Below are 17,276 nucleotides of genomic sequence, written 5' to 3'. Positions count from 1 at the left end.
TACTACTCTTTAGTGTGTCGATTGTTAGCGGTCTACCGGTTAAATTGTTCAACACTCACAAATATTTGTTCCTTAACAATCACTTGACACATTGCAACAATGACAACTGCTATTTCTGAGCACAGAAAGAATATAATTAAATTGTGATGAAATAAGACGCGGTATTCTTGTTTTGTCTTTGTGTTTACTGCTTGAGTACTTTTCTTCCACCTCAGCCACTAACTGACTTTGTTGATGTTACAGAAACCAACGAACTCAGATGGAGCTCTCACTTCAAAAGAAGCGTTGCCTATACCGCGTTTCATAAGTATGGAGGAACATGAACGCCTTCAAGAAGATCAGATTTCTAAGGCACCAAAAGATTTAAAGGGCAATGCAACGGATAAAAATAATCATCAGAACACCACGTCTGACTCGAAAATTTGTCCACTGTCAGCCGGAGAAATGCACGAGATCATTGAAATCAGCCTAAAAAGGCCATTATGTGACTCAGTAGACCTCTGCCTTGCTGAAGACTTTGAAACTCAGTGCTTATCTAAACAAATTAAGCTTGACGTTTCAGAAAATGTTGATGACTGTGTGGATGGTTATCGGGAGTGCTCTTCAGTCCAAGGTGTAGTTTCTTCGTCTGATACCTCAAAAAGCACATCAGGAGAGACACTACCAGAGCTAGCCAGTGCTATCAGTCCAAAGGGCGACCACCAGCCTCCACAGTTTCCATGCTTGCATTGTGACTTTATTGCCATCAATGACTTTCTTTTGAAAGAGCACATAAGGAAAACACATGAAGAAAAAGTCAAATCCTTTCCAAAACCCACATCTGTTGACGTTGAAGAATTCAGAGTTAACTGCACGGTAGAAAATGCCAAGAAAGACCCAGAATGTAGGCAATGCAATGAGACTGTGGCCACTGAAAACTGTTCGAGCAATATACCCATTGAAAACAGTTGCCCCCCTTACAGTTGTAATGGAGATGACTGTTCTGCTTTGAAAACACTCATTCCGAAGGTGGACCATCCAGAGCAAGTATTTTGTTGCAAACTTTGCGGCATTCAGTATGCTGATGAAAATCTGCTGCATGCTCATTTGTTTGGCAAGACCCACCTTCGTCGTCAGCATCTTTCTGCACGTCTAGGATTAGCTCGGATTAGAGACAGAAAAAGCTTTTCCAACAAGCCGTCAACAGCAATGAAGCAAATGATTGATAGAAACAAAAGTGAGACGACTTCTCAAACGGCTGGGGATGCAAGAGAATTCCCGGATGGAGTCACCTCTGTAAATGACGCCACCATTAGTTTTGCAGAAGAAAGTGTTGAACTTGTGGTCGAGATGACCTCCTCTAACAAGCTATCGGCTCAAGAGAAGCCTGAAATGAACGATGGGGACTTAGACTTCACAAAGTGTACTCTCTATGAGCAGTCTGCACAAGTACGGCTCTCAGGACTTTCTGAGAAATTAGAAAGCACCAAATTTTTCAAAAGTGTTGGAGCAGCAGTAGGCAAACCGAGGTTCTCCAGAAGATTCTGTTTGTCCTCAACTGAAAGAAGTTCTTTAGCTTTAAATTCTACCTTCCGAAAAAGCAAGTTCAGCTTGCTGAGCGTCGGCAAACGTAATGTGAAACACCGCTTTAGAGCGTATGTGAAAGGCAGGCGTTTAACGGACACATCTGTTAAAGAATTGAAACCTATCAGATGTACGAATCAAGTTGATGCAACCTCAGAAGCCCATGCTCTCAATATGAGTGAAACTAGTTCAAGCTTGTCTAGCACATCAAACCAAGTGGGCTCTAAACAGCTTCCAAATGTTTCAGATTTTAAAATCTTGCGAACATGCCCTTATTGTGATCACGTGTTTCAAAACCGGAAGGGAATGGAAGTTCATGTTAAACGGTGCCATACAAAAGAAATGCTTTTTCACTGTCAGCCATGTGGTTATTCCTGTGTCACAAGAGGAGACTTTGAGAAACACTGCCAAAGTAAGCGGCACAAAGTGGGCATTTTTAGCTGCGTTTGTCAGCTTTGCTCGTTTGCTTCCTCAGATGAAGTACATTTGAGGGACCACATGGGCAGTGCTCATGACATGCCCTTTTGTTGCACCACGTGTAAATTTTATTTTCAAGCCCAAGAGGACATGGCGCACCACAAGGAAACAGAGTTGCATCTCAGCACGGTGGCTCAGAAGAAAACCTCTCAGCCATCCAATGAACACTTGTCTTCTCCTGCTAGATCTTCTAATAATCTAGATCCAAGTAGCCAGAGCACTGGAGATGGTTTTCATGAAATAGAAGTGACCATGCAGGCAGATTCTGGAAAGCCACTAGAGGTGAATACTGGCCATAAAATGCAACACTCAACCCTGTGTGCACCTCAGTTCCAATGTAAAAAATGTTTTTATAAAACCAGGTCATCAACTGTTCTCACAAGACATATCAAACTTCGACATCACACAGAGGACTATCATTTTCTATGCAAAGCGTGCAATCTTTATTCTATGTGCAAAGATGGCATGGAAAAGCACATTAAAAGAAGCAAACATATAGAAAATGCAAAGAAGAACAATATCGGCTTACTTTTTGAGGAATGTATTGAAAAGGTTTGTATTGGAGCAAGCAACGCAAAACAAACCGAGAATAATGTGTCTATGCATGAGATAACTGACTTTGGTAGGGAAGGCATAATAGTGTGCCAGTCTAGTCCTGCCAGTACCAGAACTGCTGCTAACGAGTTACCACAATCTAGAACCGAGCATTATGACATTAGTGACACTGAATTAGGAACTCAAAGTGCTCCCAAAAGAGGAAGGCCTAAAGGTAAGGTTTCAAGAATATGTAGCCATTGTGGGCTTTTAGCCTCTAGTGTCACAAATTTGACAGTCCACATTAGGAGAAAGCACAGTCGCCAGTATAGCTATTTGTGTAAGGTTTGCAACTATTACACTGTTACCAAAGGTGATATGGAGCGTCACTGTACAACCCGGAAGCATAAAGGGCGTTTAGAAATGGAAGAAAATGGCAAACAAAGCCCTAAGCCTGTTTCTGATGATGGCCCAAATGTTGACACAAATAGCGAGAAAAGCAATATTCAGGTTAGTGGACTTGATGTCGCAGATGCTTGTAAAGCAGATGAATCGGATGCTTTCCACTTAGAAGAACACCTTCAACAGGATGAAGGTTCTGTAGCTGTAGAAGTAGAAAGCGTCATTTTATTAAATGATGTGAGTACTGAAATGCCAATAGATGAAACACAGCATTTGTCCATTAGGCAAGGAAGTGCTCATCAAGAAAATGATATGTATCACCATAGGGCGATAAGTGCTGGAATTGGCAGTAAATGCACTCTTTGCAATTTTGTCGCCCATTCCTTTGCATCTCTAGAGATCCATGTTAAACGGAAACATACAAAAGAGTTTGAATACTATTGTATGGCATGCGATTACTACGCTGTGACTCGACGAGAGATGATTAGACATGCAACCACAGAAAAACATAAACTTAAAAGACAGTCATACCTTAATTGTTCTAATGTGGCAGAAACAAATGGAGCAGATTTGACCCAAGAAGCAGCTGAAATAACTGAAGGGCCATGTCCACAAATCATAGAAGAATTTCCTCTAGCCCTTGACAACATGGCTTGTGGCAATAATAAAGAAGGTTCTCAGAACATAAAAAACGATGCAAGTTTTTCTGTTTTGGAAATGTCTGAAACTGGCACTGCTACAAGAAACATACAATCCAGTGTCACAGCTGGGAATGGTACTTATGTAGAAATCAAACTGGGAAGTTTAAAGGGCAATGTTGGTTCATCAACGGATCTTTTGCCACCACAAGAACAAATAACTGTAAATGATGAAAATGTGGATCGGTCAGATTCTGATCAGGTTATGTCGGAAGGCGTTCAACACAACATTGAAAACTCCAATGCTGAAAATAGGCAGATCTTGATGGTACATAGGGAGATACCAGAGTGCAGTCATGAAAATTCTCAAATTCATTTTCAGAACCAGTCTTCTGAAAGTAGTTCGACCCATTTTGAATGCTCAATATCCCATTCACCCGACATCGGTGCGACTTCAAACCATGGAGGAAATGCAGCTGATAGTAAATGCGTTGAGAGAGTTGCACCTGTACCGAAGGACTTAACAGAGGAGCACGAGATAGCAGATCATGCAGTAATTGATAATGTTTGGGACATGGGAGATTCAGTGCCTGAGCATGTGCATCAAAAGGAAATGGTTATATGTGTGGATGATACTCAAGCAAACACATTGTATAGTGTTGACATGTTTGATTCTTCAATAGTAAGATTAAGAAGTCCTTGTGGAGATGGATCTCATAGCCAGCTCGATGATGGATCAATCATAAATGAAATACAACTTAATGAGTATCATTTTAAAACCTATCTCCCATTAATTGAGAAGAGGAAAAAGTTTGATATAGTTTTCCATGGAGAAACGCCTCGTGTACGATGCGACGATTGTGGATTTTTAGCAGATGGGCTAAGTGGCCTCAATGTGCACATATCTATGAAACATCCTTCAAAGGAAAAACACTTCCACTGTCTGCTCTGTGGAAAGTCATTTTACACTGAGAGCAACCTCCATCAGCACTTGTCTAGTGCTGGCCATATTCGGAACGAGCAGGCCAGTGTGGAAGAATTGCCCGAGGGAGGGGCAACATTTAAGTGTGTCAAGTGCACTGAACCCTTTGATAATGAGCAGAACTTGTTTCTTCATATAAAAGAGCAGCACGAAGAATTGTTGAGGGAAGTGAATAAGTACATTGTGGAAGACACAGAACAAATTAACCGGGAGCGAGAAGAAAACCAAGGCAATGTTTGCAAGTATTGCGGCAAGATGTGCAAAAGCAGCAACTCCATGGCTTTTCTTGCACACATTCGCACTCACACAGGTATGTAACTATGAAGTTGATGTCTGTCTTATGTACACAGCACAAGGAATGTCTTCTCTAATACAGGTGGGGTTTCTAGGTTTGAAAGGAAAAGTGGACCTTCAATACCAGAGTGTAACTGTGGTAAAATGAAGGCTTTGACAATTAATATCATGTTGATTGATTTTGGTGAAAGGTGTTAGATGTAATAATATTGTGAGTCAACAAAGGTAAAAAACTGATATGTTGAAGGGCTCTGTTCTTATCAAAGACTAACCACTAAATGTTCAGACTCTTTCTTTCAATACCTTTAGTAATGTATCATTTCACTACTTTCCTTTCATCGTTCTCTGATTCAATACGTTCTGTACCTTTACGTTTTAAGTGATATAACAAACAATACAAGACTGAACAAATGGGATTGTTAAACATGCATTGGCAAAGCCATTTGGTGTGGCATTAAGTTGTCAGCATGTTGGCTTTGTCAATGCTCGTTTTGTTTTGCCTTTCAAGTTCAAGTTCAAGTTTCAAAGCTTTATTCGACATTTGTCATAAAAGCATTCATCCTAACCCTATACAATAAATACTAAAGCTAAAAATACTTTTTTTAAACACATATTAAACAAGTGACAGTCGAATACTATACACAAATAAAATTTGTGCTTAATTCATAGAATTTGTTTAAAAAACTTTAAAAATAGGGGAGCATTTAAGACATAGCAACCATACTTCATTATGTTACATTTAGCAATAATGTGCGGGTGCGGATTATCCAGGCCCAAGCAAGAAATTTTGCTACAGCAATCACAAATGGTGTAGAGCAGTCGGATTCTAATATTCTAAGTGCTATTGATTGACTGCGAGTGCCAATGTTTAAACAGACTGGCTTTAGCCATTTACGCCGTGGGCTGGCATATAAAGGGCAACAAAACAGCAGATGGGAGATGTGCTCTATTTGGTCTTTACAATGATAACAATGTTCATCCCGGGCGGGGACCAATGTTTCTTGAAAGCATTCACTGGGAATGTTCCAACGCGAAATTGGAAATATAATTTCCTGTCATGCGGGCGTTCAATTATGTCCCAGTATGCTTCACACAATGGAAACATTTTAATGTCCAAAAAGCGAGATGACAAATTCGATACGGATCCTTTACAATACATTGTTGAATACACCATCTCCCAATACATTTCTTTCAATTTTGTTTTTGATGGAAAACAAGCCACATCCCTGTTACCCCATAGATATTCCAGTTTTAACTTTGCAAGTAGGCCCCGCAGTTCTTTTAACCATGCAATACAATGGAAATGATCACACTTGACGACATCTGACAAAGCTGTGACATAATGGCTTAGCTCTGGAGTCCCCATCAAACGCCTCCAGTACAGCAGTGGCCGTAACCGAGCTATATCCTCAACATTTTTCCTGCCAAGGTCCAATATTAATGGGATTGTGGGTGTGCTTTGTGGGGCCATTACAAGCCCTCGCAAAAATCTATTTTCTGCGCACCCCAAATCTCCTAGATTTGAAAAACCCCAAAGTTCGGAACCATATAGACAGGCGCTCAGTACTTTCATATTATAAATTTCAAGGGCACAGTTTATTGGTTTTGTCAGCGAGGCTCTACGTATGCGGGCGACTACGCCTGCAAGCTGGCTAAACTTTAGTACTGCCATATTAATATGCGATTTCCATTTCATATCGCCCTGCAAAATAATTCCTAGATAGGAAAAAGCATCAACTTTCTCAAGTGGGGTATCCTTGTACGTTATCACACCTTTAAACGTGGTCTGTTGGTTAAGGCACATGAATTTAGTCTTGGTGGTGTTCAATTCAAGGCCCCAATTCAAGGCCCCGACTATCGCAAAATTCACCAAAGGCATCAACCGCTTTTTGGAGACCGCTCGGTGTACGTGAAAGTAAAAGCGTGTCGTCCGCAAACATTAGGACGGGGACATGTGAACCTGCTATGATTGGGGCGTCACTTGGAGATTTCTTCAAATGATCAACAATACCATTTATATAAATTGAAAATAGTGTTGGGGCCAGGACACACCCTTGCCTCACCCCTCTCTCCACCGGAAAGGGCTCAGTCCTGCTTGCCCCACCTAATTTTGGCGAAGTTATTTTCATGGAGTCGCACAAGCAGGGTGAGGAGTTCTTGGCTTATGCCTAAATCAGCCAAGGTCTGCCACAGTTTTTCTCTTGGGACCAGGTCAAAGGCAGCTTTTAAATCCACAAAAACAGCGTACAATGTGCCCTTTTTTAGTGTAACATTTCTCCAATAGATGGCTATGAAGTAGAAAACTTGGTCAACACTGCTGGTCAGGGGGCGGAACCCTGCTTGATATGGTGACAATATGCTTTTTTCATCAATCCATTGTTGCAGTTTATTCTGGACTAAGCGCCCCATAAGTTTTTGCGCTGTGTCAATGAGACTGATGGGTCTATAGTTTTTGGCCTGGGTTTTGTCACCTTTTTTAAATATAGGGATGATTTCCGCTCCCTTCCATGAGGCGGGCACTTCCCCTCCCATAGCCACTGCATTGGCCAACCATGTAAAATAGGTACACCAAGAATTCCGGTCAGATAGGAACACATCTGCCGGGATTCCATCCATGCCCGGTGCTTTTCCCCCCGCTACACAATCCAAGGCCATGCTGACATCTTTTTCATTAAATATTTGGTTTTTAAAAAAGACGGTTGGAGGGGGGATCAGAAATATGCGATGGGTTGCGGGCATACTGTGGTTGGAAAAACTCAGTCCATTTAATTTTAGCAACATGATTTTGTGGTTGTGCAGCTATCCCTCCCCTATCCCATTTTACTGTGGCCCAAAATAACTTGGAATCCTTGGCTGTGCAAGCCTGTTTCAGCTCACACCAGCGTTCCTCGTCCCAGCGTTTCATGGCTTGTTTTTGGGTCAATCTATAACTATCTCTCGCCTTCCTTACTGCTGTAGCATTACCCGTTCTCAATTTAGTGCTTAGGTTCTGTCCTGCCAGTCTACAACTCTTATCATACCATCCCTGCCTTGGTTGTTCTTTTTTGGCTTTGCTTGGATCCACAGTTTTAATGAAGAAGCTTTGAATTTTACAGAAGATGTTTTGTGAACCTCTATCATGTATTCCTGGAAGTTTGGGTTCCCATAGTGGGACTTGATGTTATTTACTTCATCTATCACTACTTTTTTGAGGTCCTCTAATTTCGCTACATCTTCTATCAGCATTCTCCATTTCAAGTGGCGTTGATTGTTTGAACACGCAACATCTTGCGTCACCCGCTCATTTTTATTGACATGCTCTGTGGTCTCATAGTAAGAGTCAAAAGTCATACACAGGGGATTATGATCACTTTCCAATCTTATTTCCACGGCCATGTCTATCAATTTGCTCCAGGCCCTTACATCTATTAAAAAATAATCAATTCTACTTGATGCACGGCCATTGTCAAATGTATTGTTCCCTTTTATGTCAGAGGGCGTACGCCCATTTACCGCTCTCAGTCCTCTTGCTAAGCAGAGACTCTTTAGCTGAATTGCCGCAGCACTCCATCTTTTAATGGCAGGCACCTTCAACTGAGGTATTCCCCACTTAATGTCCTCCTCCTCGGCCAGAATCCTATCCTCTTCACCTAAGGGTTCAAAGGTGGTATTGAAATCCCCACCCACAATAATGTGAGGTTGAGGTGTTAGCAGTTCAACATCCTGTTCTAGAATGGTTACTACTTCTGAGGATTTACCGCCACCAACCCCCCTGGCATAAATATTAAACAGAGCGAGTTCCTGACCGCTGTCCCATCTGATGTTAAGTGCTAAAATATCATTAGATGGTAAAGATATTTGCGTTATTAAGCAATTCAGCGATTGGCGGATCCAAATTAGTAGGCCTCCAGAGGGGCGTCCTATGTGATTTCTGATTGCTGGTATGTGGAAGTTTAGGTACCCCTGGCGAAAAACTGGGTTTAGTGACCATGTTTCTTGTAACATGATAATATCATGTTGGTCAATAAAGTCAACCCATTCTGGTGTAGCTATCTTGTTCGCTATGCCTGCTATATTCCATGAGATGAGGGTCAAAGAAGGTTTTCCTAGGTATGGCCCTGACTGACCCATCTCAACATCATTTTCAACAGGGTCAACACTTATTATTTTTCCATCCTCCAATACTACCTCACTCCCTGCCGTTTCCCTTTTTCTATTATTACCATATGGAGCTTTATCTACCTCTCCAGAATTTGAGACTCGAGATTCCCTATATCATATTGTCTTCTTATTAGATTGTGTGCATGCCATATTATCTGCCATTCCGTTGGTTTGCATTCTCTGTGGCTTGGCTAACAAATGTTGACACCTTGCGAGTCAATCGCATTCATTTAGGTTGGATAAGGCCGAAAATCTATTTTCCAGGTTTAACCCCCAGTCACAAATAGGACCATCCCTAGCCCTTCTGCTACCCACAACTGACCACTTGGTCCTTAATACACTTGGATTTGCCACAAGTCCTTTTCTGCTATAGAAGAAGTCCAGCGTGAGTGGTATTATTTCTGCCGTTCTGCGTTAGGGGGGGGAATAGATTGGGCAGGATTTCCGGTAGTACTTCAGGGCCCTTAAAGTTCAGTACCACACAGTCCCCCGCAAATTTCTTAGGTTTATTCCCTATCCACTTTACTCGTCTTGCTGTTAGCAAGTCCTCTGACAGCTTTTCTTTGCCCCAGGGAGAAATATGCATATTATTGCTCAACCATTGCAGTGCTTTTTTTAGCAAGGATTCAGGTGGCTCAATCTGGCCTGTATTCAGGGGTGGCACGTTGGCAAGAACAAGAATCAAAGGTGAGGCTTCTACGATTAGCTCCACAGGGCGTATTTCTAGATTTGGGCCAGGATCTGTAATATTCCCAGGGTTTACTATGGGGCCAACGGCTATAGGGTTATTTGGTTGCATGCCAATTAATTTAGTTGGCTGAATAGGGGCTACTACGTCTACTGTTCCCCCTGGTGGAATTTCGATAGATTGCTTTTCGTCGATTTTACCTAATACCAGATTTGGTATTTCCCCCACATTGTCATTAGTTGTTTTTAAGAGGGTCTCCAATGTATTGACTTTGTCAGTGAGGTTGTCAATTTTAGATAGCAAAGGTTTAATTACCCGATTTAATTTAATGTCCAACATACCCATGAGCTTCTTTATGATGGCGTCATCCCAGCCCATACTGCCATTATCTTCTCCCACATTTCCTTCTAAGACACTCTTACTGGGGGGGGGGGGTTGCTGGTCTTTTCCTACTAGACCGCAGCCCTCCTCTTTTGGGAGGATTCTTAGTGGCCCCTCTGGCTGCTCTTGGCGCAGGGACAGGCGCTGGTGGAGACATACGTTCCTCAACTGACTCTAGAACATGAAGGGAGACATCTAAATCATCCCCCGCTGTTAAGTCTGCATTAGTGTCTAGATTTGAAACCATGGAAACATTTAGCAATAATCTATCGGTGTTTTGTTGGGTAGATGGTTCCATAGCATTTGTTGTTTCCGAATCCATCAAAATCATACTTAAGTTTTCCCTTTGGGAGGATGTTGGTGAGGTGATAAGTCCCAAGGAAGACCTCCGCTCAGTATTTATTTTTGCCACCACCTGCACTAAATAATTGTCCATGGTGTTGGCGGGAGCAATGGGGGTCTTTTGTTTAGACATATGCAAGGTTAGTAACAACCAGATAGTATATATTGAGCTAGTGCCCCTTACCAATGTCGATGTATTCGTCCTTTACCCCGGGACAGTCAGTAGTGAGGCCTCAGGTACCTAGTTACCTCACAGAGCGATTTTTGCAAGAGTCCTGGTCCAGTCCAGTCGTGGCCAGTCTTGGACTGTCTTAGACTGTCCGCCCTTTGTCCAGGCTTCGTCCGGGTGTCCCGCGACGCGGAGAGTGCCGTCAATTTGTAGCGCCTCTGGGCGTGGTGACCCCAGTGATGGCTTCCGGGTCGCAGGGCAGGCTGGGAGGTGTAGTCTCCCTCCGCTCTGCGGCCGCGAGATGGACTACAGCGGCGGCGGGAGGGAGACCGATGCACAGCCAGGGAATTGTGGCGGGATGCGGAGCAGCGATACCAGGTTGGATTCTTCTCTTTCGGTTAGGCACAGCACCCGCTCCACCGAGATTGCCGTCAATTTGTAGCGCCTCCGGGCGCGGTGACCCCAGTGATGGCTTCCGGGTCGCAGGGCAGGCTGGGAGGTGTAGTCTCCCTCCGCTCTGCGGCCGCGAGATGGACTACAGCGGCGGCGGGAGGGAGACCGATGCACAACCAGGGAATTGTGGTGGGATGCGGAGCAGCGATACCAGGTTGAATTCTTCTCTTTCTGTTAGGCACAGCACCCGCTCCACCGAGAGTGCCGTCAATTTGTAGCGCCTCCGGGCGCGGTGACCCCAGTGATGGCTTCCGGGTCGCAGGGCAGGCTGGGAGGTGTAGTCTCCCTCCGCTCTGTGGCCGCGAGATGGACTACAGCGGCGGCGGGAGGCAGACCGATGCACAGCCAGGGAATTGTGGCGGGATGCTGAGCAGCGATACCAGGTTGGATTCTTCTCTTTCTGTTAGGCACAGCCTTTCTTTTTAGGTCTCGACCTCTGCCAATGCGCTTGCGCATTGCAGATGTCGAGACATATAGAGAGTGCAATAGGAAAGCTGAACAAGAGGGCTTTGGCAGGCGGATTACGCAGAGTGCATGTGCCCGTGCACGCGCTTGCCATTTGCTCCCCTAACCGCCTCGCATCATCGCATCAGACCCGCCACAGCAATGCCGAGAGCTTCAGACATCAAAGGAATGCTTTCCCCCACCCCCCTCTGCGCAATGCCAGAGCTTGTACTTCGAGAGGCATGACATTTCACACCAGCCACTTCACGCGCTCCGCAGAATCAGCCCTCCTCCCAGCGCTGCTGTTACATGCTCCCAGGAAAGCTGCTAAAGCTATGTTTTCAAACAAAATATGCAATTTACTAGGCAGACACAATCTCATCAGCGGCCTTGGTATTTTTCCTAGGAACAGACCACAATGACTTTTTCTGCCCTTTTCACCCTGGCTTGTCCTACTGTTTATTGTGTGTGGTGTGGGTTTACACATCACTGAAACACATTCCATGCATCCAGTGTTTAAAAACAACTCTTGCTTGGGCGAGTTGAGACCGGACTGGCACTAACATTTGAAAGGGCATGCCACTTAAATAACTTTATTTTTTATTGAATTTTGGATGATCTAGCTGGAAAAAAGCAGCAGCTTCTGAACTTTACTCGCCCCAGAATTCTAATGTGCTGTTGCTGTGTGGCAAACGTAATGCAGGGGTGATCTGAAGGTAAATGTGTCTCGAGCGCCAGGAAACTTCCCATAAATGTCGATTCACTAGAATGCCTGGTTTAGTGGCATTGACGTCACAAGACCTACAGTGGCATCACAAGGTGGATCGAAGGCCATTAGAGGCCTGCTAACCTGCAGCCTTCATGCATGCCCGTTAGTGCCTGTCGATGCTACACCCTCGACGAGGAAATATGGTTTATTCTCCTCCCCTGCCTGGACAAGCAACTCCCGAATTTTGGACGACAATCCATTACCTTAGCTATTATGCAGTCACTACTTAATAATGTCCCCCTGTAATTTCCGAACCGAACAAAACAAATAACAGCTGTGAGAACCGAATGTCTGCACACCTTGCAATGCCTTCCCTGTGTGCTTCAATTCCACAGAACAATTCTCCATCCAATATCCCCCACTGGGTGAAATATGCAATTCACAACACCATTGCACATGAGGCGCAAATTCTGCAACATCATGTACACAATAATTTCCATCTCACATTATGCTAACACATCACCCCTCAGTAACATTACACATACCGTCAACCAGTTGAAAACTGTACACCCCGGCAAAAGGAGACAAACAGCAATGTTCTATCTACACATCCACTGAAATAAGGCGCCACACACATCTGTAACAGTATCTGAAAACTTCTAATGTAATCCATCACTAGACAATACATTTGTGTATCCCAACTTTGCCAGTGCTCGCACTGGAATGTCTCACACATACATCATTATACTTGGGTGTAACCCTGCCCTGTGTTCCTGGCTGTATATGAAACTTGTATCCTGACTTTTTGTGTGCCCAGTGGCCTACGCCTGTCTATGGTAACATAAGGTCAACAATCTGTTCTGTGACCTGCAGGGGCGCACCAGATGTGCCCTCATGGTGGGAATAGGGCTTGTGTCCAGTACTTGGGTAAGTCACACCAGCAATTATAGCAGCGTACTCGATCGCTCCCATGCCCCCCCACCCCCAACCGCCTCGCACACCACATCAAAGGCTGATGCTCCCGTGCCCACCCACCCTTCGCGCACTGTCTCTGATTGTCTTCCATGGTTGAGTGCCTTCCATTGTCTCCAAGCTTTAAATCCTATGATGGCAATCAAAACGTCTCAATCCCCCCACCCCTGTTATACTTTGCAGCCCTCAAAAAGGATTTTTTGGACGTCTCAATCCCCCCACCCTTGTTATACTTTCCAGCCCTCAAAAAGGATTTTGTGGCCAGAACGCAATTTCTACAATGCTCCTCGCGCTGAAGTTATTTGTGCAGCTCAAGGTTAGATTTTCTAGTTAACTGCTATGTGGCACCATTAAACTGTGCACAATACAAACTAGCACATTGAAAAAGAGAAACTACATTTCCCAACAACCATTTTGCTTTATGTATTTTTTTATTTTACAGAGCTTTATATAGTGCGAACTTCACCCGAATCTGGTATCAGAACGCTTTACATAGCACCGTTGGAATTACATGAGGACACATTAATTTTTGTTAGGTATGGGGAGATTAAGTGATTTGCCCAGAATCACAGGATGGTCGGCGTCATTGTCGAGACTCGAACCCAGTTCCCCAGCAACATCAAGATGCAATTGGAAATGTGCGCACTATACAATGGCTGTCACATTGATTGAAAAGACAATGGTTAATAGTGGCTGGAGACGCTACAAAATTATGCGCACTGTAATTGAATTAGGGCGCAGAGTGCGCCTGACAGCCGTGCGGCCGTTACAATATACCACTCTGACACACAATCTGTGCAGTCACACTCCAGCATGCTTAATGGCTGTTGTTGAACTACAAGCTGAGCTTCCCTTTTAGATAAGGACCCTGCCGGACTTTCGCTGATCACTTTCAAATTCTGGCCTGTGCCACTTTCTCTCCAGTGTCTGCTGTGGCTTCTTGTGGGATAGGAAAACTAATGACAATTCGTATTTTGGGAAGGTACCTAGGGTAATTTCCTTAACTTCCTTCAAAGTACAGGCAACACAACATCTAAGAAATATGTGGTGTCTTTCTAGAGAGGAAATGCCAAAGTATGAACCTGCATTTCTTCGCCAATTAAGGGCAGAGATCTCCATGCACACACACCGCCAGACGTCAGTGCACGCTTTCACCGGACACAAACACCACCAGCCATCAGTGCACACTTTTACCGGACACAAATTCCACCAGCCATCAGTTCATGCTTCCACCAGGCACATAGCACCAGCCGTCAATGCACGCTTTCACCAGGCACATACTCACACACACCACCAGCCATCACTGCACACTTTTACCAGGCACACACACCACCAGCCATCAGTGCACGCTTTCATCAGGCACACATCCCACCAGCCGTCAGTGCACGCTTTCATCAGGCACACACCCCACCAGCCGTCAGTGCACGCTTTCATCAGGCACACACCCCACCAGCCGTCAGTGCACACTTTTAACAGGCACACACACACCACCAGCCGTCCGTGCACGCCTTCACTAGGCATACACACCACCAGCCGTCAGTGCACGCTTTCACCAGGTATACACACCACCAGCCGTCAGTGCACACTTTCACCAGGCACAGACACCATCAGTCGTCAGTGAACACTTTCACCAGGCACAAACACCACCAGCCATCTGTGCATGCTTTCACCAGGCACACACCACCGGATGTCAGTGCACGCTTCCACCAGGCACACACCACCAGACATCAGTGCACGCTTTCACCAGGCAGACACACACCATCAGACATCAGTGCACGCTTTCACCAGGCACACACACACACACCACCAGCCATCCATGCACGCTTTCACCAGGCACACACCACCAGCCGTCAGTGCACGCTTTCACCAGGCACACAGCGCCAGCCGTCAGTGCACACTTTCACTAGGCACACGCACCACCAGCTGTCAGTGCACCTTTCAACAGGCATACACACCACCGGCCGTCAGTGCACACTTTCACCAGGCACAGACACCATCAGTCGTCAGTGCACGCTTTCACTGCTGCATGCTGCACACTACTGCACGACTCATACTGCTGCACTCCACACACTGCTGCATGCCTGATACTGCTGTACGCCTCACACTGCTGTACGCCTCACACTGCTGTACGCCACACACTGCTGTACGCCACACACTGCTGCACGCCACACACTGCTGCACGCCTCACACTGCTGCACGCCTCACACTGCTGCACGCCTCACACTGCTGCACGCCTCACACTGCTGCGGGCCTCACACGGCTGCATGCCTCTCACTACTGCGCGCCTCACACTGCTGCACGCTGCTGCACGCCTCACACTGCTGCACGCCTCACACTGCTGCACGCCTCACACTGCTGCACGCTGCACACTGCTGCACGCCTCACACTGCTGCACGCCTCACACTGCTGCACGCCTCACACTGCTGCACGCCGCACACTGCTGCATTACTCACACTGCTGCATTACTCACACTGCTGCACGCCTCACACTTCTGCACGATGCACACTGCTGCACGCCACACACTGCTGCACACCACACACTGCTGCACGCCACACACTGCTGCACGCCGCACACTGCTGCACGCCACACACTGCTGCACGCCACACACTGCACGCTTCACTCCGCTGCACGCTTCACACCGCTGCACGCTTCACACCGCTGCACGCTTCACACCGCTGCACGCCTCACACCGCTGCACGCCTCACACCGCTGCACGCCTCACACCGCTGCACGCCTCACACTGCTGAACGCCACACAACACCACCATATCACTCTAAGACACCGCCACATCACTATAGGACACCGCCACATCACTCTGGGACACCACCACATCACTCTGGGACACCACCAGATCACTCTGGGACACCACCACATCACTCTGGGACACCACCACATCACTCTGGGACACCACCACATCACTCTGGGACACCACCACATCACTCTGGGACACCACCACATCACTCTGGGACACCACCACATCATTCTAATACACCAACACATCACTCAGCCCAACCACATCATCACTCAGCACCACAACAGCATCACTCAGCACCACAACAGCACTGTCCTTGCTTGCTACCAACAAGCAATGCCATAGCCAATAGAACTCACATTAGGAAAGTGTAAGCTATTGGCTTTGTGAATAACAATGCTATTCATTTTTATATTTTCAAAGCCAACACATATTTAAAAAAATTGTCTTTTACAATACCAATAGCTCACACTTCCTAATGCAAGACCTATTGCATTGCAAATGCTTGTTATAAAAGGTTGTTGTCGGAGCTGGCAGGCTGTCTCCGTTCTTTGTCCTCAAAAAGAGCACATGGTCATTGAAGTGCCTGGCACTGAAATAAACTACTTTGTGTGCGGATGTGCTCCTTGTGAAAGAGCAGAATGCCATAACTCCCCTGAAGTTAGCCTGTGGCTAAAGTGGGCTGACCCACTACCCCTTGCTGTATTCTGTAGTGGCCTGAAAAAGAATGTGTGTGACACAATAACAGAGAAATGGATGAAGAGTGCTGGCTGAAAGCTCCTTTAAGGAAGTAGATAACAAATATAAGTGTTACAAAAATCGAAAGGTATTGCCGAACGCCAGCCCTCAAATGTGTTATGATTATTTCACAATTGCCAAGTGAAAATATAAAACGTGTCAATCTATTACAATAATGTAATTTAACAAAAAATATATAGAGTGAATATAAATGACTTTTAGTTATTGCCCTCAGCTCAGGGGGTTCAAAGTGGTTAGCACAATTAGTAGTGCTTTGACAATTGATAGTTATTTAATTTTAAATTGTGGTCCTAGATGACTCTCTTTGGACAAATCAGGTTCCTTTTGTATCAGATAAGGCTACTATGAGAGCTCTATGGAGCCCTCCTCTTTAATGAACCTCATACATGAAAAAATTCTGAACCTGGTCTTGATCATTTCCAGACTGGTGTACAGCCATGCTATGAATACAGTCCTCCAAGCTAAGTCGCTGAAGAAATCTCAAAGCAAGAATCCTACAAATCACATTGTCCTTGGCCTACAATGCGTGGACCACAAGAAGCAATCTCTTTGAAACCCCTTGATTGTTTTCCGATGG

General features: G+C 45.3%; 1 protein-coding gene across 2 annotated transcripts in view; it reads left to right on the top strand.

Annotated features, from left to right (window-relative positions):
- Positions 1-17,276, top strand: part of ZNF407 (zinc finger protein 407) — a 1,778,346-nt gene that overhangs the window by 200,232 nt on the left and 1,560,838 nt on the right. For both annotated transcript variants that reach the window (XM_086965237.1, XM_086965238.1), the window contains exon 3: positions 244-4,906. In XM_086965237.1, the coding sequence (XP_086821363.1) occupies positions 310-4,906 (4,597 nt within the window). In that variant the 5' untranslated portion in view covers positions 244-309. The remainder of the gene's footprint in view (positions 1-243; positions 4,907-17,276) is intronic.

The sequence above is a fragment of the Lissotriton vulgaris genome, chromosome 4_1 (genome assembly GCF_964263255.1).
Source record: "Lissotriton vulgaris chromosome 4_1, aLisVul1.2, whole genome shotgun sequence".
NCBI lineage: Eukaryota > Metazoa > Chordata > Amphibia > Caudata > Salamandridae > Lissotriton > Lissotriton vulgaris.
This window is presented reverse-complemented; position numbering and strand designations above follow the sequence as displayed.